This window comes from Pipistrellus hanaki, assembly GCF_964339955.1.
Source record: "Pipistrellus hanaki genome assembly, chromosome: 21".
Taxonomy (NCBI): domain Eukaryota; kingdom Metazoa; phylum Chordata; class Mammalia; order Chiroptera; family Vespertilionidae; genus Pipistrellus; species Pipistrellus hanaki.
In genome coordinates, this window is record NC_140523.1 from 502,606 (window position 1) to 525,638 (window position 23,033).

At 65.7% G+C, this 23,033-nt stretch overlaps 1 protein-coding gene across 2 annotated transcripts; it reads left to right on the plus strand.

The window, feature by feature from the left end:
* Positions 1-174: 174 nt before the first annotated feature.
* On the plus strand, positions 175-23,023 carry APBA2 (amyloid beta precursor protein binding family A member 2). 2 transcript variants are annotated; one of them, XM_084869109.1, is made up of 14 exons: positions 175-300; positions 12,028-12,081; positions 12,791-13,750; positions 16,196-16,273; positions 16,650-16,686; positions 16,791-16,936; positions 17,414-17,449; positions 18,503-18,589; positions 19,724-19,909; positions 20,754-20,933; positions 21,328-21,540; positions 22,125-22,244; positions 22,669-22,809; positions 22,890-23,023. In XM_084869109.1, the coding sequence occupies exons 3-14, from the start codon at positions 12,827-12,829 to the stop codon at positions 22,959-22,961; spliced, it is 2,220 nt and encodes a 739-aa protein (XP_084725235.1). In that variant the 5' UTR covers positions 175-300; positions 12,028-12,081; positions 12,791-12,826; the 3' UTR covers positions 22,962-23,023. The 2 variants fall into 2 exon arrangements, with proteins under 2 accessions (XP_084725235.1, XP_084725236.1); XM_084869110.1 differs by lacking the exon at positions 17,414-17,449.
* Positions 23,024-23,033: the final 10 nt, after the last annotated feature.

Here is a 23,033-nt window from a genome sequence, read left to right on the forward strand (position 1 = left end):
AGGACCCAGAGTCAAGTCCCCAAAATCATTAGAGACCCAGACCCAGCTGGCCCCTCCCACATTTGGCTAGATCCAGACATGGCAGGTACCACCCTTGTCAAGACCTGCCGGGCGAGGGGCACGCCCTGAGGTCCCCCGGCCTACTGGGGGTGCGGCCTGAGGTCCCCCAACGCTGTTTCCCTTTCAGGAAGGACCCTGGCTCCCGCGGTTCCCGGCGGCGTGGCTGTGTCTTCTGAGCACAGCACCGGGCCTTGGAGAGACCTGCTGGAGGGTGAGCCGCGCAGTGAACCCTTCCCGAAGGTAAGGGAAGCAGAGGCCACTGTGGGGTGGCTCAGATCCCGTTTCTTTCCATGCATCCTGCACCTTGGGGATTTTAAAATACACACACACACACACACACTCTAGAGGCCCGGTGCACAAAACCTGTGCCCTGGGAGGGGGCATTCCTCAGCCCGGCCTTCGCCCTCTCGCAGTCCGGGTGCAGCCTAAGCCGTCCTCACCACCTGTATGGCAGAGCACTTATCTGCCCTGTGGAAGGAAGGAGGCACGCATTCTTTTTAAAAACTAACCTACGGTGTGTGCAGAGGCATTGACAAGTTTTTGGAAAGGCCTGGCCTGGAACCCCTTTGAGCCAGAGGGTATTGGCGCCAAGTCTGCAATTCTCGTGCGTGGCCACTAGATGGCGGCAGGTAGCGCAGCCTTGGGGTTCAGCCCACAGAGCCAGGGGGGTCCCCTGTGGCTGCAGGTCAGAGGGCCTGTTTTTTTTTTCTCTCTGGGGGGGAGAGGTGACAGGTTTCAGAGGCCTGCTCCTCTCCAGAGCGTTAAGAACCAGGGTGAGGAGTGGCTGTTGAACAGTTTTGCTCTGGGGCGGGTAATGGTGTTTGGGATGATGGCAGCACACGGGCACGTGTCCGCTCACACCTTCTCCTCTGTGGTTTACACCCGTGTGGCACACGGCACACGCCTTCTCTTCGTTCTCTCAGGAGCAGTGCGTCTTCTGGGACGTTCCCCGTTGATGCGTCGCGTGGTCCCTCTGTGTATGAGGGAAGTGAACTAACTGCCGGGGATGTGAGGCGCACACTGAGTCTCCTGCCTGGTTTGTTGGTGACTTTGCCGTGGTGGCGGCTGGAAGTCAAGCTTGGGGATCTTGTACGTTACGGCTTTCTAGTTTGGTGGAATACCGAGAAAGGCTGGCACCGCGACCCCATTCCTTTTTTTTAAAATGTGTACATCTTATCGATTTTTTACAGAGAGAGAGGGAGAGGGAGAGTTCGAAACATCGATGAGAGAGAAACATCAATCAGCTGCCTCCTGCACACCTCCCGCTGGGGATGTGCCCGCAACCAAGGTCCATGCCCTACACTGGAATCGAACCTGGGACCCTTCGGTCTGCAGGCCGACACTCTATCCACTGAGCCACACCGGTTAGGGCAGGGGTCTTCAAACTACGGCCCGCGGGCCACATGCGGCCCGCAGAGGAATCTGATCCTGCCCGCCAGGTTTTTTGGGCAGTGAGCGCAGCCGAGGTGTTACAGTAGGAATTAGTAGTTCATATAGTCCGGCCCTCCAGCTCTCTGAGGGACCGTGATCTGGCCCCCACTTTAAAAAGTTTGAGGACCCCTGGGTTAGGGGTTAGGGTTCTCTCCCTTCAGGGCAGAAGGAGAGGCCTGGGGGAGGCCGTGCGGCGGGGAGGCCGCAGTCCAGGCGCAGACAGCGCGGAGGGGCCAGAAGCGGGGTGATGGGCGGTGACCAGAGACCCGGAATGTGGCTCGCGCCCAGCGGATCTGCGCGGGACCAGCCCTCCCCAGCTCCCCATGCGCCTCCCGGAGCTGCAACCCCCGAGGGCTCCTCGCTGGACGCCCGCCGCCCCCCGCCCCCAGCTCCGAGCTCCGAGCAGGGCGCGGCCGCAGGAAGACGCTCCGGGACCGCCAGGGGGCAGCACGGCGGCGCGGGGCGGGTGCGGGCGGCGCGGAGGCTCCATCGCCCGCTCTGCGCCGGAGGGAGGACCAGAGCCCGGGCTCCCTCCCGCTCCCGCAGGTCCGGGGCGCGCCGGGATCTGCGATCTGCGTGCTCCCCGGGCCCGGACGCGCGGGGCGCAGCTGCTTCCAGAGCCCGGGCTGCGGCCGGGGTCCCCGCGATCGGCCCCGCAGGACCGGCCCCAGGTGCGCCGCCTGTCCCCGCGCGGCCCGGGGGAGGGGCTGGGCACGGCCGCATCTTTGTCCTCCTTCCTTCCTTCCCGCCGCGCGCGCTGGGGGTAGGGGGGCCGCCGGCGTCCTCCGAGCCTCGTCCCGGGCGGGCGGGGGTGCGGGGCCGGGGGGGGGAGGGGGGGGGGACTCCGGTGCGGGGCGCGCGGCAGAGGCGGCCCTGCGTGCTCACGCCGCGTCCGGGGCGCGCCCGCCGCCATCCAGCTTCCCGGGCGGCGCGGCGCGGCTCACAAAGACCTGCGGCGGCGGCGGGGTGGCCGGGGGCGCGCAGCCCCGGCCCCAGCCGGTAAGTGGGGGCCCCGGCTGCAGCCTGGGGCGCGGGCCGGCGAGGGGGCTGGTGAGGGGCGCGGTGGCCGGGGCCCCAGCTCTGTCCCTCGGACCCGGCGGGCGGCCGGGCGTCCAGGCGGGTGGGGGTGCTGATCGGCGCCGCCTGGACCCGCGGAGCCGAGCGGCCTCTCGCGCATCCTGGGCGGGCGACTCCGTGGCGAGGGGCAAGGGGCGAGCGGCGCGGAGGAGGGGCGCTGGCCGGCGGGGCCTGGTGCTCGGGCTCCGCAGGGCTGGCTGGGGTCTCTGCGTCTGGCCGCCCCGCTGGGCGCTGGCACTCAGTCCCTGCTCCGGGCGGCAACTCCCTCCGAGTTTGGGGGCGCCTGGGCTTCCTCCCTGGCTCCCGTAACCCCCTCCTCCTTTTATAATGAGACCATATGCGGGAGACCGCCCTCAATTAAAATTCCGCACAACCTGGGCCCCTGGACTGGGCAGGGGCTGGGGCGGAGCGAGCGGGTCCAGTCAGGGTGACCAGGCTCCTTCCGGCCGCTGCTGGGAGGTGGGAGCACTGGCTGGCGGTCACGGCCCACCCTGACACCCCCCCCCCCCCCCCCCCCCCCCGCGCGGACACTGAGCCCCCCGCGCCCCAAGCTGGGCTTTGCGCCTGGGCCTGTGTGCCAAGGCTGGGCTGGGGACCAGCTGCCCAGGGCCCCGTGCCCAGGCTTTCCAGAGGGGCCCCGCGGGGGGCACCCTGCCCCAGTTTCACGGAGAATGGACCCTGCCCGTCTGAACTCAGCCTTCACTTGCACAAGGAAGACGGCATTTTCCCACATCTGTCCGCATTGGGCCGCCTGGGGGCCAGACACAGCTGTGGCCGAGCTTCTCACCGCTGGCTTTGCAGAGGGTGCGGTGCCCGGTGCTGGGTCTCACTCCAGGGCTTGTCCTGTGGGCTGAGCCCGTATTTCGCCTCTGCCCCCTCTGGAGTCCCCCCCCTTTCTCCGATAAAGAAGGGTTGTTTCAGAAAGCGTGACCGAAGGTTCCCGGATGAGGGGACAGCTTTCCCGAGGGCACGGGGGCCGGAGCTGGGGGCGGCCAGCGGCTCAGGCCTCCGGGTGAGCGGTCCTGCTGGGGAGGTGAGGGTGCAGGGGGGCCTCTCCTCTCCCGGGCAGTCCCCCACGGGCTGGTGTCCTCCAGAGCGGCGAGGGCTCCCTGCCCATGTCCTCACTCCCGGGGGCTTGTGGGGTCCGCTTGCTGAGCCGGCCCCCTCTGGTGGGGCCACCAGCACTGGACGGGAGCCCCTGGGGTGGCCTCCGGAGCTGGGGGAACGGGGCACCCCGACAGTCTTCGGTGGCCTGTCTGCAGACCTGGGGGCATTTGTTCCGGAGCATAGCTGGGCACCTCCCCCCTTCCCATCTCCAGGGTCCAGGCTTCTGTGCCCGGGAGGGGTGTGTGTGTGTGTGTGTGTGTGTGTGTGGCGAGGTGGGTACTGGCAGGAGGGCCCAGTAGGTGACAGTCAATCCCTGCTCCCTTCCACCTCTGCCCGCTTTCTCGGACACCCCGGCCCTGACACCTGCTCACGTGTCTGCATAGCTGCCCTTGAGCGCTTCACCCCCTTTCTTAAAGAAGGAAACCAGTTTCACAGGAGTGGCTGGTGGGGAGGGTTGTGAGGCGGAGGCACAGACATGAGCCGCTGAGCCGGGGCCTCGGAGCTGATGTCAGACTCCCGTCACCCCTGTGTGCTGAGCGTCCGCGGGCTCAGACCCCGGGCGGCTCCGGGCACCGTGGCAGCTGGGGAGCCGGCGCTGAGGCCCGCTGGACGGTCCGGTCCGGAGCTTTGCCTGCTCGCCTGGCGGCTCCGCAGGTGCGGGCTCCGGTGGCATCGCGGCCCGAAGCGGGGAGAAGCCTCTCTGTCCAGGCGAGGGCCTGCGGGCAGGCGGGCACGGAGGCCCCAGGGCCTTCCGGAACAAGGGGCCGCTGGTCTCAGAGCAGGTGGGGAGCCTTCTTCTCTGCCCGGGCCGTCGGGTGTTTATAGCACCGTTGGTGCGCCACACAGAATCGCCATTTGAAACCTGCCGCTCTGCGTGGCCAGATGGCCAAGTAACTCGCCCTCACGCCTCGGCAGGGCCGGGCCGGATGAGTTCTCCAGCCTCACGTTCCCCACCCTGCCTCAGAGACACTCGGGAGAGCCCTGCCCTTGCCGGGCGGCCGTGAGGCACGGGGCCCCGGGAGGCCGGTGGGGGCCGGTGGGCAGCGGCGTGGCCACGCAACTCGGTCCCCACGGGGGTCACGTGTGCGGTGACGGCTCACCCAGAGGTGGCCCAGGTGGCCGGGCCACGTGCCCATGGGCAGGGCTTCTGGCTCCGGCCCCCTCCCCGAGGCCCCCGCCCACCGCCTGGGCTGGGTCCAGCTGGTGTCTCAGCCGCCTGCTGGCACAGGCTGAGTCAGCCTCCGTGGGCGCGTCTCCGCTCCTCTCCTGAGCCCGTCCCCGGCTCCCACCGTCCTCTCCCCAGGCACAGGGAGCCGGGGACGGGGACCTCAAGGTCACACAGCTCGTGGGGTTCCAGACTCCCCATGGGCCCGGGAGGCCCACACGGCGGTGGGGTGCTATTGCTGCGTGGGGTGGGGTTTCCGTACCGGCCGCGGGGCTGTCCCTCGGCGGGTTCGGCCCCGCCGGGCCCGGGTCCCTCGCTCCAGCCCTCAGTGGCCCTCCAGTGCCACTCCCCTCCCAGATCCCAAGCCTGACCTTCCCCAGCTCCCTCCCTCTCTCCCAGCCGGGCCCTCCAAGCCGTCCAGGTTGTCCCCACCCCGTCCCCCTTGACACGGGACCCGCACGCCCTCCTCGGAGGCCCCAGCCGACTGGGACCCTTTCCCGCATCTCCCCGGTTCTCAGAGGGCCAGGCTCACGCTGACCTCGGGCCTTCGCACCTGTGCTCCTCCCCCGCATGCGCTGCTCCCTCACGGACCGGAGTCTGTTCCTGTGGCAGCTTCCCGGCCAGCCTGCCTCGTCAGCAGCCCCCCCTTTCTCACGAACCCCCCTCTGCGTTTCTCCGAGCACCCGACACGCGTGTGCGAGTGACGCGCGGTGCTGGTTTGGCTCGTGTCTGTCTCTTCCCACGCCAGCGTGCACACGTGGCTCACCTCCGTGTCCCGGCCGCGGGGCAGCGCCCGGCCCTCCGGCCCTCTGGGCTGCTTGCCGGGTGGACGAGCGATGAAGGCCCGGGGCGCGGTTCTTCGTGCAGCACGCGCGTGGCTCCCTGCCTCCTCTCCGCACTGGGGCTGGGCTCGAGCCGTGTTCCGTCAGGATCCTCCGGAGCCGAGCGCTCGGGCGGACAGCGCAGAGCCTGGCAGCTGCGGCTGCGGCCAGGAGACAGCCGGGCTGGGCGGGAGGTGGCCGCCCCAAAGAGGGGCATTCTGATCCTTCAGAGAAATCCCCTCTGGGACGTTTGGACGGCTGGCAGTCGGCTGTCCCCGCTGTCAGAGCCGTCTCCGCGTCACCCCTGCAGGCACCTGGGAGCCCGGAGCGCTGAACGCGGTCCCTGCTCACCCAGGTTTCCTCCTCCGCTATCTGGACGTTTCCTGTGCCTTACGGCAGGCCCGCGTCCCCAGGCTCCCGGCCGCTCTGCCCGCCTGCGGGCCAGCCCTCCCCTCCAGAGCCTCCCCGCCCGCCTCTCCCTGCCCGGGCCCTGGCCTGGCCAGAGGACATGGTGTGTTTACAGGAAGGACATACCAGGGAAGGGGGGCGGCATTCGAACCCGGCTCTGCCACCCTGCCCTGTCCCGGGGCCGTGGGTGAGCCCAGGCGCTGGCTCTGGAGAGTCTTCCTCGCATCTGCCCTCACCCGTCGTCCCTCCTGCACAGACACGCAGGATCAGCCTCCGGGAGACGCTCTGGCGGCCGGGACGGGCGTCCTGCAGGGCCTCCCCTGTCTTGTGCAGTTTGACGGGTCCGTTAGCTGATTTCAGCCACAGCCCAGGCAGAGACTGTGGCACCGTCGGTGCTTCATAAGCTCAGCTCGATCCCGTGTCTGAGAGATGGAAACGGAGAAGGAGAGCGCGTGGCGGGGTCCCGGGGTGTGTGTGCGGGGCTGCGGAAATGCTCGCATCCCGCGAGTGTCCCGCCTCCACCCTGGGAGACACTGCTGACCAGGGGGCCTCGCGCCCTGTCCCCTGGCCTGTGCTGGCGCCGCGGGCTCAGCCATCGCCACAGGCTCACGGCAGCACCGCTCCTTCAGGGGGCGCTGGAGAAACTCGTTCTGCACAGCGGAGAGACCGTGGCCGCGCCTCTGGGGCGCAGAGGGTTGTTGATAGGAGCGGAGGCGCTGAGGGTTCATGGGGACGCTGCTGTTTGCGTTCGGCTTGGCCGTGGGAACACGTAATTTAAAATGAGCAGTAATTTAAGATTGCAATTTTCGTCTTAATTGCACGTACTTGGAGGAAGTCATCGCAGAGCGGTGTTTTGGGAAGTGATATGAAGATGCACAGCCGTTGGAGTGGAGGAATGTCCTGGGGTGAACCTCAGGCCCGTGGGAGGGCGTCTAGGAGAGCAGGTGCCCGCCCCGCCCCCTGATCTGGGTCACCGGGCACCGTCCGAGCTGGTGCGGCCTCTGTGGGCAGCGCGGGGAGCAGCTGAGGGGCAGGGCGGAAACACAAAGGAGCGTGGACAGCGTGTGCCCACACCGGACGGTGTGGAGGAAACAGGTAAATTCCTAGAGAAACATAGTCTCCCAGAACCGAATCGGGGGAATCAGAAAACCCAAACAGACTGATGACAACTGGTCAGACAGCAGTAATAGAAAGGAGCTCCCGGCAAACACTAGTCCCGGTCCGGACAGCTCCACGGGGGAGTTCTACAGCCCCCCTGTCCTCCTCCAGCTTTCCAGAACTCCCCGGAGGAGCACACGCTCCAGGCTCTTTATGAGGCCAGTGTTGTCCCGATTCCAAAACCAGGGAGAGAGACTGCAAAGGAGGAGAGCGAGAGGCCGGTGCCCCTGATGGACGCGGATGCCGAGATCCTCAACAAAACATTAGCGTGCGCCCCGATCGGGGGCGGGGAGCGCACCGGCAGCACAGGCACGTGCCCTGGACCAGAACCGAACCCGGGACCCTTCGGTCCCCAGGCGTCGCTCTGTCCACTGAGCCACACCGGCCAGGGCTTCTCCGGGGTTTCTGATGAAGCAGAACTCACGCCGTTGGCTCAGACTCCACCCCATCACACCACTGCCTGCCAGCATCTGCACGCACATCCTTCCCGGCTTACTGAGAAGAGAAGCCACGCCTCCTCTCACAGACAGCCTCCTCCATTCAGCACCACGTGCCCCTGGCACGGCATTCGGCCCCAGCACCGAGTCCTGCTCTCTTTTCCTGCACAGTCACAGGCACGCTGTCCTCCGTCTGAAAAAAGAGAAGCAAGTCCCTACCCCCATCTCCTTTGCCACTCTCCTCTTTTCTTTCATCATCATCATCATCATCATCATCATTTTTTTTGCCCTGTTTGCTGGGCAAATCCTGTCCCTACTGGCTTCCTCCAGTCCCTCCCCTCCTGTCCTCTCTTCCACCTGCTCAGTCACACTTCTGCCCCCTCTGCTGACACGCCCACCATCCAGCTCCCTACGTACTGCCAAGACCTCCGATCCAGTGGTCACCTCTTTTTTTTTAATTTTTATTTTTTTATGTTTTGTTGATTTCAAAGAGGAAGGGAGAGAGAAAGAAACATCAGTGATGAGAGAGAATGACGGATCGGCTGCCTCCTGCACACCTCCCTGCTGGGGATCGAGCCTGGAAACCCGGGCGTGTGCCCTGACCAGGAATCGAACCGTGACCTCCTGGTTCCACAGGTCAACAGAAAATTCCAAGCTTCTGAACATGCCTTGCACTTCCTGGTGACCCAGTCCCCACCCTGGAGCCCAGACAGAATCCCCTCAGTGGGGCACACGAGAAATGACCAGGGTTTCAAGAGCTCTGTCTGGGACCAGGCCGAAGACCCTACACCAGAGCATAGATGCACCAAGTGCTCTCACCCCGGGGACGTTGTACGGGTTTCAGGCACTCTGTGCCGGGCACGGGGCAGAGACCAACATGTACTTTCTTTCTTTTTAAATATATATTTTATTGTGTTTTTTTTTTTTTTTTACAGAGAGGAAGGGAGAGGGAGATTTAGAAACATCAATGAGAGAAAAACATCCATCAGCTGCCTCCTGCATGCCCCCTACTGGGGATGTGCCTGTAACCAAGGTACATACATGCCCTTGACCGGAATCAAACCTGGGACCTTTCAGTCCACAGGCCGATGCTCTGTCCGCTGAGCCAAACCGGTTAGGGCCCAACACGTATTTCCATCGCTTCACAGCAGCCACTTGGATTAAGATAAAAGCTTAATTGATATCATTGATCATCTCCCAGCCTAGATTTCAAAGGGCTCTTGATAGCTCGTAGTGATCACAAGTACGGGGAGAAAATGCAAATGGGTTCTTTTATGGTCTCCAGTGGGAAGTTATGATCCCAAACGCAAAGCAACGTAAGAAAAGACTGATGAGCTCAGTTCCATTAGGGGGAATAACACCTTCCTGTTAGGAGGGTCACGAGGGGGACCCCGTAAGAAGGGCGAAAGACCAAATGATAAACCAGGAACAATACCAGTAAGAGCAGCCTGAATGACAGACAAAGCTCATTTCCTTAAAACGTAAGAGTTAAAAATGAAAATGGCCTGGCTGGCGTGGCTCAGTAGCTGAGCAACAGCCCATGAACCAGGAGGTCACTGGTTCGATTCCCCGTCAGGGCACATGCCCAGGTTTCAGGCTTGATCCCCAGCAGGGGGTAGCTGATCCATGATTTTCTTTCATTGATGTTTCTATCTCTTCCTCTCTGAAATCAATAATTTTTCTTTTTTTTTTTTTTAATAAATTAAGAGGAGAAGACCAACACCCAGAAGGAAATGGCTAAAAGTTCTTAACTGCCACTTGGGACTGCAAACCGGAGTGTTAACCTAACACAAGCTTTCGGATTAAATTCTTATAAAATATTCACCACACCAAAAAGTAAGAAAAGAATGTGCAGCCACAACCTGCCTAAGATAGAGACTATTATCATACGGGTTCTCTATTTCTATGCAACCAATGACAGCCAAAACTTAGTGGTGCAAAACAGCCAACATTTGTGATCTTGGGCATAGAAATGGTGAGAGGGGAGCCTGGGAGCAGCTCAGGGGCGAGATGAGCGCCAGGGAGGCCGTCAGCCGAAGGCTTGACTGGGGCTGGGGGAGCCACGTGGGAAAGGACTCACAGGGCTGTGGGCAGGAGGCCTCGGTGTGGCCCAGGGGAGCTCTCCGTGGTGCTGACAGCACCCACGCGCCTGGTCCAGGAGGGCCTCTCAGTGCCTAGCAAGGGGTCCCACAGCATCTGGTCTATTTGAGGAGCTGTCCGTGGTGCTGATTTTTGGTGCACGACCTGGCCCGCAGGGGGCTCTCCATGGTGCTGACCAGATGTGCGGACATCTGGTCAGAGCTTGGGGAGCTCTCCGTGGTGCCGATTTCCTCAACACGGCAGCTGCTTCCTCCGGGGGCGGAAAGAGGATGGGGCCTGTGCTGGGCAGAAGGAGGTACGGCCAGGCCCTCGTGGCCGAGAAAAGCCCAGCGCCCAGTCCTGCGTGCTTCCATGTGTTCATCCGGCTGCAGACGGAGCAGACTCTCCCAGCCGTGCCTGGCTGGGTGCTGGACTCAGAGCCAGCTGGGAGGCGACAGCGGGCCCTCGGGGCCTGCCCAGGTCTCTGTGTCCATGGCCCGTCTTCACGGTGGACTGTCCATGCAGAGGGCCAGGTCATGAGAACAACACGCCCCTGCTTTAGCCATTGCACGCGAGGGGGTGGGGAGAGGCACTGCAGCCGAGCAGAGGAAACGCATCCTTTTCTTTGGAGAAAGCGGAGAGTGGTGCTGGGCCCGGTGGTGACCTTGGCCTGCAGTTAGCCTGCCGCCGGGGAGATGGGGCAGACAGGCGGGGGAAGAATGCTAATGAGTCGTGGTGGACGGGAGCCCAGGCCCGGTGCCTCCCCGGCCGCCAGGGTGCTGCGTGCTGTCTATAAATAAACACCCCAGAACCCGCTCTCAATCAGGTCCTGGTGCGGGCCTGGCTCTGCAGGGGAAGAGCGTGTTATGTAAGCACTGCTCTGATGTCCTTCCAAAGCTGGCTGAGGACTCGGGCTTTGCGGGGGAGCTAAGGCTGCCATCAATGAGGCCTACAAGCTAAGGGCCAGCAGAGGCAAAGCCGGCCCCTCCCTCCAGGTGTGGGCAACCCCGGTGGCCGCGGGCAGGCTCCACCAGGGCAGGGAAGCCCGGCCCAGCCCACAGGCCGCTCCGAGTTTCTGGAGGGAGAGGGAGAGGCTGGGTTCCTGGGCACATGGCCATCTTGTAGGCCACGGTGTCCGGGCAGGCGCTGCTCAGGGGTTGGCATCGACCTATGAACCAGGAAGCTAGGGTTCAGTTCCCAGTCAGGGCACATGCCCGGGATGTGGGCTCGATTCCCAGTAGGGCCATGCAGAAGGCAGCCCGTCCATGTTTCACTCTCGCGTTGATGTTTCTCTGGCTTTCTTTTCCTTTAAAGACCAGAAAACGTATTTTTTGATAAAGGCAAATAAGTCCCTCCGAAACTGGTGTGGTTCAGTGGATAGAGCGTCGGCCTGCGGACTGAAGGGTCCCAGGTTCGATTCCGGTCAAGGGCCTGTACCTTGGTTGCGGGCACATCCCCAAGTAGGGGGCGTGCAGGAGGCAGCTGATGGATGTTTCTCTCTCATCGATGTTTCTAGCTTTCTATCCCTCTCCCTTCCTCTCTGTAAAAATCAATTTTATATATATATATATATATATATATATATATATATATATATATGTATTAAGACGAATAAGTCCCCCCCCCTTCTTGTGCAAATCCAGGCTTCCTGCTCATCTGCTTCCCCACCCCCACGGAATCCCGCCCAGGCCCTGGCCTCCCAGCCCTTCCATCTGAGGGCCTCCCCATGGTCTGTACTTGTAAAGCTCTCTGAGAGCAGCTGAGGCCCACAGCCTCTTTTCTCTTTGACCCAGGGGCAGGGTGGGCTGTGAACCTGGGCAGGGCGGATGAGAGGGGCCTGCCTCCCCCTCTCCTCTCACCCCCACCCACCCCGCCCCCGCCCCCACGGGCACGCCCTCTTGGCCCCACCGTGTCCCCCTATAAACGTGTCCCCCTATACGGTTCTGTTGTGAATCCTCAGCGTCCAGCTCTGTGGTGGGGAAATGCATATTCATGGGGCGTGAGGCGCCTCATTTGAATGCGGGCCGTCCCTCCTCCCTGAGTGAACACCAGCCATCCCTGTGTTTGTGTTCTTCAGGCAGCGATCAAGGGCTGAAGCGACTTTTTTTTTTTTTTTTTAACTTTGTTTCCGGTCGTTTCTGACCCTCTCCGTGGAGCGATCGCAGCACACACCAACCACGCTGTTCGCTCGCTCACCCCCGTTTCTGCCCGCGAAGGAGCGCACTGCGCGCACCGGGCGTTTCCGAAGTCAGAGTCATTCCCTCTTTATTCTGTTTTGTTCCAGAAAGATCTCCCCGCCCGGAGGGTCCCCCCGGCCTCGCCAGCCCTCTCCTTTCCGGTAAGAGAGGGGGCCCCGCGTGGAGCGAGGTCTCGTTCCGCCGTGGGGGGGTGGCTGTGCTGGAGGGAGGCCCCTCAGGGACGGACGTGGGGGCTCCCGGCTGGGGAGGTTGTGAGGACGAGCCACGTCCTGGGGGGGGGGGGTGCGCCTCGCACTCAGTGGCTCCCCAGGTGCCTGCCTCCTGCCGTGGAGGAAGACGAGAAGGGACGGGGGACCGGCCGTTAGGATTTGCTTCTAGATGTGCCGCGTGCATTTCCGAAGACGCGACAGGTTCCCGCTCTGACACCCAGCTTTCCCCCCCTCTTTCAAGCTGCACGTCGGGAGAGAGAAAAACCCACTGACACTTTTTCCCCAAAGATGAAGAGATGCTAAGAAATGTCATTCGTGTGATTAAGTCGAGGGAAGCGAGTCCTCTCTGGATGTAGTTTTTCATTAACGACGCCCCGGTCTAATTAACGGCGCCTCGTCCTCATTAACCACACGAGCGTGCCGGCCCGCTGGTGTTCTCGGGGAGCCCCGCGGAGCCCCGAGAGGCCCCGAGGAGACAGCGGGGGGCCCCTGTCTGTCCGTCCGCGTCCCCAAGCGAGCGCGGTGCCGTCTGACCGCCGTGCCGTCTGGGGCGGGGGGGCGCGCTGTGTGGACAGATGTGCGTCCGGGGCTGCGGGAAGTGCCTTGTGAGGTGCTGACTGCCCTCTCCCTCCTCCCGCAGCGGCGGCCTCCGGGGCGATGGCGGCGTGAGCCCCCCATGGCCCACCGCGCGCGCCTGAGCTCAGCGGGCGGCATGCTGGACCACCGGGCCCGGCCGGGCCCCGCGCCCCCCGGCCCGGAGCCCGAGGGCCAGGGCGCCGAGCTGCCCCCGGAGGGGTTCGCGGCCCCCGGCCTGGTGCGGCCCGAGAGCCCCCCGCCCGCCGAGCGGGGCTGCCCCGACCACAGCCCCGACCACAGCCCCGACGGGGACTCCAGCTCCGACTACGTGAACAACACGTCGGAGGAGGAGGACTACGACGAGGGCCTGCCGGAGGAGGAGGGCGTCACCTACTACATCCGCTACTGCCCCGAGGACGACAGCTACCTGGAGGGCGGGGCCCGCGGCGAGGGCTGCTGCCACGGCGCCCCCCTCCTGGAGACGGACGAGTGCCAGGAGGCCGTGGAGGACTGGACGGACCCGGCCGGCCCCGGGGACGAGGCGTCCGCGCGGGAGGCCCCGGGCCGGGAGGAGGGCCGGCACTGCTGCCCCGGCGACGGCGACGAGGAGGAGGAGGAGGAGGAGGAGGAGAGCTACCGGGACTACTGCCCCCCGGAGGCCAACGGGAACGCGGGCGGCGCGGCCCCCTACCGCCCCCGGCGCCGGGCGGGGGACCTGGAGGACCAGGAGGAGGACATCGACCAGATCGTGGCCGAGATCAAGATGAGCCTGAGCATGACCAGCATCGCCAGCGCCGGCGAGACCAGCCCCGAGCGCACGCCCGAGCGGGGGCCCGAGCCGGGGCTGGGCGGCCCCTCGGAGGCTGGCCTGCCCGGCGAGGCCGGCCGCGGCCCCAGCAGACACGAGGGCCGGCCCACGTCGCTCAGCCTCCCTCTCCAGGCCAGGCTCCCCGGAGACCCCCCGAGAGGCCTCAAGACCAAGGGCAGGACCCCCGAGGAGAGGCCCACGTGGCCCCAGGAGCAGGTAGGCCTCGGCTTCCCGGGACGGGACGTGGGACCCCAGGGGTCTGTGGTCCATTCAGAACACGGGCTTCCTTCTGCGTTCACCTGTCACTCACCTGTCACTCACACTCACCTGTCACTCACCTGTCACTCACGCTCACTCACCTGTCACTCACGCTCACCTGTCACTCACACTCACCTGTCACTCACGCTCACCTGTCACTCTCCTGTCACTCACACTCACCTGTCACTCACACTCACCTGTCACTCACCTGTCACTCACACTCACCTGTCACTCACGCTCACCTCACTCACCTGTCACTCACACTCACCTGTCACTCACCTGTCACTCACACTCACCTGTCAACTCACGCTCACCTCTCACTCACGCTCACCTGTCACACTCACCTGTCACTCACGCTCACCTGTCACTCACCTGTCACTCACACTCACCTGTCACTCACGCTCACCTGTCACTCACACTCACCTGTCACTCACGCTCACCTGTCACTCACTCTCACCTGTCACTCACACTCACCTGTCACTCACGCTCACCTGTCACTCACTCTCACCTGTCACTCACACTCACCTGTCACTCACGCTCACCTGTCACTCACCTGTCACTCACGCTCACCTGTCACTCACGCTCACCTGTCACACTCACCTGTCACTCACGCTCACCTGTCACTCACCTGTCACTCACACTCACCTGTCACTCACGCTCACCTGTCACTCACGCTCACCTGTCACACTCACCTGTCGCTCACCTGTCACTCACACTCACCTGTCAACTCATGCTCACCTCTCACTCACTTGTCACTCACACTCACCTGTCACTCATGCTCATCTCTCATTCACACTCACCTGTCACCTGTCACTCACGCTCACCTCTCACTCACCTGTCACTCACACTCACCTGTCACACTCACCTGTCAACTCACGCTCACCTCTCACTCACGCTCACCTCTCACTCACATTCACCTCTCACCCCTCAAGGGCATTAGGAAGTGCTGATGGGCAGCCTGTGCTCTCCAGAGACACCTGCCCACCGCAGAGAGGGGTCCCCCTGCCGGTCCTGGCCCTGTGCCGTTGGCACCTGGCACTTCCTGTGTTGCACGCGCCGTTTGCGCTGGGGGTGGCTGATGCGGGCCCGGCTGAAGTTGCTGATGTTGGGAGGGCGTGGCCCTGCCCGCCCTGCAGGGGAAGGGGTTCCCTGCAGGGACCAGAGGACCCCTGGCCAGCCTCTGACTTATATATCTTTTAAACGTGTGTGTGTGTGTGTGTGTGTGTGTGTGTGTGTTTTGTTGATTCCAGAGAGAGGGAGAGAGAGAAACATCTATGATGAGTCATGGATCAGCTGCCCCCAGCACGCCCCCTATTGGGCATTGAGCCCGCACCCCAGGCAGGTGCATTGACGGGGAATTGAACCCTGACCCGGTGCAGGGGGTGCTGCTCAGCCTGCTGTCGAGGTGCCTGGCTGCTGTGTCCGAGGCGCCAGCAGCCCTGGGCCCACCACGTCCGCTCTGCCCAGCCCCCTCCCCGAGGTGGAAACTGGAGAGCAGATGGCACCTCCTGAGAAGCAGCGCAAGCCCACCCGGCAGCCTCTTTGCAAACAGCCCTGGTTCCTGGGTAGCAGCTGTGGTTGTCATGGTGACAAGTGGCCGGGAGGAAGTTGGAGAAAGCGCGGACTCAGAGGGAGAGTTACGGGACCCGTACTGCCCTGGAGGGGGCGCCCCTCCCGTTTGCCACGGGCCCAGCACCGGGCGGCAGCAGGCCCGGGCCTCTCTCCTGGGTCCTGTCCCCGGAGGTTCTCGCTCTGCATCCCCGGTGCTCCCTCCCCCGGGACAGGCGGACTGCAGCCCGAGCCGACGCTCCCAGGAGGGCGGGCTCTTCGTCAGAGCGGCAGCTGACAAACCACAGCGTGCAGGTCACTCCTGGGCACGGGTCCGTGAGGACCGGTGTGCACATGGCTGCTGCCCCGTGTCCTTGTGTGGAAGGCTCCGAGCCACTCTGAGGGGCACCGTCCCCGCAGGGCCCCGCCTCACCTCTGGCCCTGACCGTCTGGCCAAGCCCTAACTCTTGCCACCATCATCTTGAAGGTTGCCACGTATGTCATTAACCGCACACCAAACCGCCATCACTAACCACACACCGCAGTTTATATGCACACGTGCTACACACACACATGAAGTTTGTGTGTGCATATACTGCATATGCTTGTAGTTCACACGCACACATGCTGTGTACATGTGCAGCTTGTGTGCATACATTTTACATATAAGCGTAGTTTATGTATGCACACATCACACACCTTTGCTGTTGGTATTCACACTACACACACGTTTATACACACACACACTACAAACACCTGCCGTTTACACGCACACGTGCTACATGCACTTGCTGTTTGCACGCCTGTGCCAAGCTGCACCTGCAGCTCCGGCTCCCTCCTCCCTCCCGTCTCCAGGTGAGCAACGGCCTGGAGCCGCGGAAGCAGCAGCGCTCCGATCTCAACGGGCCCGTGGACAACAACAACGTCCCGGAGGTGAGGCCGAGCCCGCAGGCCCGCCCCCCCTCCACAGGGCCCCGGCCACCGGAGCCTCCGGGGGAGGGAGGGCGGGAAGGAGGGAGCCGGCCACACAGCCGCTGGCTCACAGCTGCCCGTCGTGGCTCGTCCGAGCACAGAGGGTCATGTGGCCTCCAGGCTCCCTTCCCGCAGCGGCCTGCTCCCCTGCTGTCCCCGTCCTTCCTCTCCCAGGTCGACATGCAGCAGCGTTTCCCTCGGGAGTCCATGACACGCCTCCCGCCATCAGGGTGCCCGCCGCCCTGGAGCCGCCGCCGCCTCAGGGCCGGGCCGGGGCCGGCCTCTCGGGAGCCTGGGTTTGGGCGCCGCTCACACTGTCACTGTCTCTTCCCCGCAGACAAAGAAGGCGGCCTCCTTCCCCAGCTTCGTGGCCGGTAAGGGACCGAGTCTCCGGGGGGTGCAGACAGCGCGGGCCGTCCCGGCGGGGCGCTCCGTGACGGGGGTGGCCGCACCCCCGAGGGCTGACGGGGCCCTTCAGTTCCAGGGCCCTGCGAGCCCGAGGACCTCATCGACGGCATCATCTTCGCGGCCAACTTCCTGGGCTCCACCCAGCTGCTGTCCGAGCGGAGCCCGTCCAAGAGCATCCGCATGATGCAGGCCCAGGAGGCCGTCAGCCGCGTCAAGGTGGGGGAGGGCGGGCACGGGGCCCGGCCGCCGGGGCAGCTCCCCCCACACACACCCCTGCCCCCCTGGGGCGGAGCTGCCTGTGCCAGTGGCGGGGACGCTGGCCTCGGAGGGAGGGGCTGGCCGGCACCGGCCACGGCCCAGAGGCCACGGGGACGGGAGCCGCTGTTCAGCTCCTGCCAGGGCTCCTCCGAGATGGAGAACCATTGCCTGTGGGAGGGGAGCAGGCCGCCCGTCTAATCCCCCGCGTGGCCTCACAGCCCTGCAAGAAGGCTGCCTGGCTGACCGCCGGGCGCTGGGCAGGCCGAGGCCAGGCCCCTGCCCTCCAGCCCCGGGGTCAGGACCCTGCGGCCCTGGGCCTGTGCCCCCCGAGGGTGGGGGCGGCCCCGCGTCCCCTGGGCAGGAGGCCGCGCGTGGGGTGTGGACCCGCCGCGGGAGTGACGCCGCCGCCCTCTCTCTCCCTCCCACACGCGGCAGAGGATGCAGAAAGCGGCTAAGATTAAGAAGAAGGCGGTGGGTAGCCACGGGGGCGCTGTGTGTGCGGAGCGGGGGGGCGGGGGGCGGGGGTCCCCCCGGACACACAGATGACACACAAATGGCTCTTCCTCGGGAGATACCGATTGTGCTGCCCCCGAGGGGAGCATCGAACCCGGCCTCTCAGTCTGAGGTCGGGGTGCTGGGCCTCACGCAGGCGTGTTCAGGGGGACATTGGAGCGGCCACGTGACGTGGCTCACGCGGGCCTCCTGGGAGAATTAATTAAACCGTCCCGATAGTTAAAGACTCATTAGGCTTAATTTCCCAGCCGGTAATGGAAGTTCCCGCGCCCCCGAGAGACCGAGACAACGCCTCCGCGCAGGCTCTCTGGGGCGTGACCGGCGCGGCGGCAGCGGCTCTGTTCTTTGTTTGCAAGCCCGGCCGCTCAGTACGTGCCCGCCCTTCGCCCGGCTCCGGCCACGGACGGCCCGGGCCGGTGCCCAGGGCTCCTTCCCGCCGGGGGCCGCTTTAGAACGTTTTTTTAAAGACTGATTTCAGAGAGATGGAGAGGGAGCGGGAGGGGGAGAGATCGAAGCATCCATGATGAGAGAGAATCATCCATCAGCTGCCTCCTGCTCCCCCCAACTGGGGATCGAGCCCGCAGCCCGCGCCTGTGTCCTGACCAGGATCGAACCTGGGACGCTGCAGCCCACAGGCCAGCGCTCTGTCCGCGGAGCCTCTTTTTTTTTTTAAGCAAAAACCCTAGGGCAGGAGCTTGGAAGGCACCTGGATGGGAAGGGGCCGTGCTACGGACGGGAGAGCACGCCTCCCGATGTCAGGGCCTGAAGACGGAGCCGGGTGAGCGGACCGAGCGGTCTCCCCTGCGCTCAGCCTCCCCGAGCTGCCGCCTCCGCCGCCGCGCGCCCGCCGGCTCGCTCGGCAGAGCTCACCGGGCAGCTCCTGCTCGGGCTCCGCCGGCTCCAGCCGGGCGGGCGGCGGCCACCCTGGGCGTCCCCTGGGCCGGGCGCCCCCTGGGCCGGGGACAGGCGGCTCCGCCCGGGCTCCGGCCCTAACGGAGCCGCCGCCCGCAGCACTCCGAGGGGGACGCGCAGACGCTGACCGAGGTGGACCTCTTCATCTCCACCCAGAGGATCAAGGTGCTCAATGCGGACACGCAGGTGAGGGCGCGGGGGCGCGGGGCGGGCGCAGGCGGGGCCGGGAGGCCGGCCGGGCCGGCCTGCGAGCTGGGGCCTGGCTGCCCGGGGCGTCTGGGGTGACGGGTCTGGGTGTGGGCGGCCGCGGGGTTCCAGGCGCTGGTGAGGGCGACCGGAGGGAAGTTGGTCCGACCGAGAGACGGGAAGTGCCGGCCGGGGCTGGAGAGGAGCAGCCGGGAGGGCTGGGACGGGGGAGCGGACGTGGACGGTCGGCAGGAGGGGCTGGCCGCTCTGCCGCTGCTGAGCTGGGAGGTGGGGGGACCACGTCTCTGACTCCGTGTCCCTCCCGGAAGCGTGGCCCCGTGGTTACACCCCACCCCGCCGGGGGGCGCACACCGCTGGGAGGAGATGCGTGCTGGCAGGAGGGGAGGCTGGGAAACGGCTTTCTTTTGTGGAGAGAGGACAAAGGGCCTCCTGGGTGACGGGCCCTCCTGGGGCCGAGGGGCCCATCCCGGGGTCAGGGTGCTGCTGTGTCCCTGACGCGGCCCAGGCGGCGTGGGCTCCCTCCGTGGCCTCCAGGCTTCCTTCCCCTCCACGTGGCGGGGCCGGGGCCGGGCACGCGCTCTGCCCTGCGGGGGCACCGTCTCAGGCCAGGGGGCCGGGCTCCCCCGGGATGAGCGCCCCCGCGCCTGCTCCCAGTGTCCCTTGGGGTGAGTAAGGCAGGGTGGCCGTTGCTCTCCCGCTGTCATCCAGCGCTGCGGTTCGCCATGGTGGGGGCAGGGAGGGAGGAGGGGAGCTGGGGGGCTCTGTCCCCCAGGGGGCACTTAGCCTGTGCAGGTGGGTGCGCTGGCTGCCAGGGGGCACGCCCAGGGGGGTGGCCAACGGGGGTCTGGCCCTGGCAGCACGTGTGTTGGGGAACCTCAAACTGGAGTGTCTTTTTTTTTTCCTTAAACAAAACCCACTTATTTTTTAAACATATTTTTATTGATTTCAGAGAGGAAGGGAGAGGGAATGATAGAAACACCAGTGATGAGAGAGAATCATGGATCGGCTGCCTCCTGCACACCCCCTCATGGGAACTCAGTCCACAGGCCAGTGTCTACCCACCGAGCCGCACTGGCCGGGGCTGGGTCCGAGCGTCCTGCCGCCCTCCCGCAGGAAGCCATGATGGACCACGCGCTGCGCACCATCTCCTACATCGCGGACATCGGGAACATCGTGGTGCTCATGGCCCGGCGGCGCATGCCCCGCGCGGCCTCGCAGGACTGCATCGAGACCACGCCGGGCGCCCCCGAGGGCAAGAAGCAGTACAAGATGATCTGCCACGTGTTCGAGTCTGAGGACGTGAGTGCCGGCCGGCCGGGCGGCCCCCAGCTCCGGGCCTGGCGCCGCGGAGGTCCGGCCGCTTCCTGTCGAGGACGGGTGGGGCGGTCACAGGCTTCCTGCAGAAGCCGGCGTCCCGGGAAGTGGGGTGGCCGCCGTCTCCGGGAGACACCGGACGTGGCCTCCGTGCACCCGCCTTCCACCCCCGGGCCTGGACGTCCTGGGGCCCCGGGAGGAGAGGCCCCGGGCAGGGGCTGAGGGCAGGGGCTCCTCCTGAGGGAGGGAGGTGAGTGAGCCGTGAGTGCCCTTGTCCTGGGAGTGAGGCCTCCTCGGTGGGGGTGAGGGAGGACCCAGAGGGGGGCCCACCCATGGCCGCTAGGGGAGGCACCCAGAGAGGAGCCCGGAGACCCTGAGGCGGCACGGGGACCCCACTGGCTCTTTGAGCCTCGGTGCCCAAGCAGCTGCCCTCCCGGCTCCAGAGGGCCAGGAGAGGGGAGGGAGCCCGCAGCACAGATGCAGGTGGCCTCGGGGGGGCTAGCTGTCCTGTAGGGGTGCAGGGCGCAGGTGGAGACCCCATGAGGTGGGCAGGTCCTGGCTTCCGAAGGCTGGGCAGCCCTGGGGTCCCTGGGACCCTCGGCCCCCGGCTCTGAGCCAGGGGAAGAGGCGGGGACACGCCCGAGTGGGGGACGGGAGGAGCAGTGGTCACGGTGGTCGTGAGCAGGAGCCGGTCAGCTTTGCCCTTTCCTGACGCTGCGCCTGCCCTGTCCGTCCGGCGGGGGCTCCGGCAGCAGGAAGGGCCCAGGCGGCCGCGGAGGGTCCCCGTGCCCCTCCGGCTCCGCGCCCAGCGCCGCGGCCCTCCCCGCAGGCCCAGCTCATCGCGCAGTCCATCGGCCAGGCCTTCAGCGTGGCCTACCAGGAGTTCCTGCGCGCCAACGGCATCAACCCCGAGGACCTGAGCCAGAAGGAGTACAGCGACCTCGTCAGCTCGCAGGAGATGTACAACGACGACCTGGTCCACTTCTCCAACTCGGAGAACCGCAAGGAGGTGAGGCCGCCCCGCCGCCGCCGCCCGGAGCCCGGCTCCCGCCCCGAGGGCCGGGCGCCGCAAGGAGGGCTGGGAGCGGAGGCCCACGTCTGTCCCAAGGACCGTGGGGGCCCTCCCTGCCTGCCTCCCCCGCCCGAGGGCTCTGAGCGGGGAGGGCTCTGCCGGGGAGTCCGGAGGACGAGAGGTGGAGACGAGGCTCCGTGGCAGGAGCCGGGACCCGGGGCCGGGGGTGGAGGCCGTGAGGAGAGGAGGCAGGCAGCTCCCACAGAGGCCTGGGAAGCGAGAAGAAAAGCACTTTTCAGGCAGAAGCAGACCAGGCTCGGGGTCGACTCCGGCGGTTGGGAGGCCGGGGTGGGGTGGGGGTGGCAGCCCCGTACATCCGCTCCCCCCGCAGCTGCAGCTGGAGAAGCACAAGGGCGAGATCCTGGGCGTGGTGGTGGTGGAGTCGGGCTGGGGCTCCATCCTGCCCACCGTGATCCTGGCCAACATGATGAACGGCGGCCCCGCCGCCCGCTCGGGGAAGCTGAGCATCGGGGACCAGATCATGTCCATCGACGGCACCAGCCTGGTGGGGCTGCCGCTCGCCACCTGCCAGGGCATCATCAAGGTAGGCGCTCGGCCTGGGCTCCGGGCGTGGGCTCCAGGGACCCCCGGGCTGGGCCCCGCTCGTGGGGCCGTCCCGTAGCCCAGGCTGCCCCCGCCGTAGGGTGACCGGCCCTGGTCACCTGGTTTGCCTGGTCACCAGGAGGCAGGTCTCGGGTGAGAGAAGGGGGCTGCCACTTGCAGCTGGAGGCCCACAGGGGTCAGGCGGATGGGGCTCTCAGGGACCCTGGGCTGCAGCCCTGCCGCCATGACCTGTCCGGTCTGTCCCCGCCCACCGTGGTGGTGGTGCAGGTCACTCTCCCCCCATTAGCCTGACCCCAGGGGCCGGCCCAGCAGTGTCCACCTGTGGGGACCTCGCAGACAGACGGGGACATGCCTCAGGCAGCGGTGCCCGCGGCCTGGGGCTGGCTGTGCAGTGCCCCGAGCCTGGCATCTGGCTCTGCCCGGCGCAGAGGCAGTGCGGGGCACAGGCTGCATGCACACCCTGCACCGGGGTCCCTGCCCACGGCTCGGCGGGTGCCGCCTCTACCCCCAGAGGCACCCAGGCCTCCTGCTCGGCCTGCTCACCTGCCCCGCCCCGCCCCGCAGGGCCTGAAGAACCAGACGCAAGTGAAGCTCAACATCGTCAGCTGCCCGCCCGTCACCACGGTCCTCATCAAGCGGCCGGACCTCAAGTACCAGCTGGGCTTCAGCGTGCAGAACGGCATTGTGAGTCCGCGTCCTCGGCCGCACGTCTGGGCCGTCGGGGTCTGTCTGCAGCGGGGCCCCCGGCCTCAGGAGCGGCCGCAGGCGTGCACGGAGGCCCTGAGGCCGGCCGGCACTCCTCTCGCTGGGACACGGTGCCAGGCAGCCAGGTGGCCTGGGACAGTTTGCCGACAGCGGAGCTACCTTGCTCGAGTGCCTTCTCCCTTGTCAGCTTCACTGGCCCAAAGCACAGGGCGCCGCGGGCAGACAGGCCCCGACGACCCCTCCCCTTACCACACCACCACCACTCGACAGTCTGGGGCAGCCTGCCCCTGTCTCCAGCTGGGGTCCCTGCCTTAGGTGTGAGGACCCCTGCAAAGACATAACCCCGGAGCCCTCTCCCGTCCTGGGGCGGGCGGGCGGGCCGGTGCTGATGGCCGTCTGTCAGATCTGCAGCCTCATGCGGGGCGGCATCGCCGAGCGAGGGGGCGTCCGCGTGGGCCACCGCATCATCGAGATCAACGGGCAGAGCGTGGTGGCCACGGCCCACGAGAAGATCGTGCAGGCCCTGTCCAACTCGGTGGGGGAGGTGAGTCCCCGTCCGTCCGCCCCGCCGCTCGGCCTGCGGGGGGCAGCCCCGGCCGGAGCCTCAGCCGCTCTCGTTGGCAGATCCACATGAAGACCATGCCGGCCGCCATGTTCCGGCTGCTCACGGGCCAGGAGACCCCGCTGTACATCTAGGAGCCGAGGCCGGACCCACGCTCCCGACGAGGCCTGTCTTCCTCCGAGAGCCGCCACGCGCGGCGGAAAGGT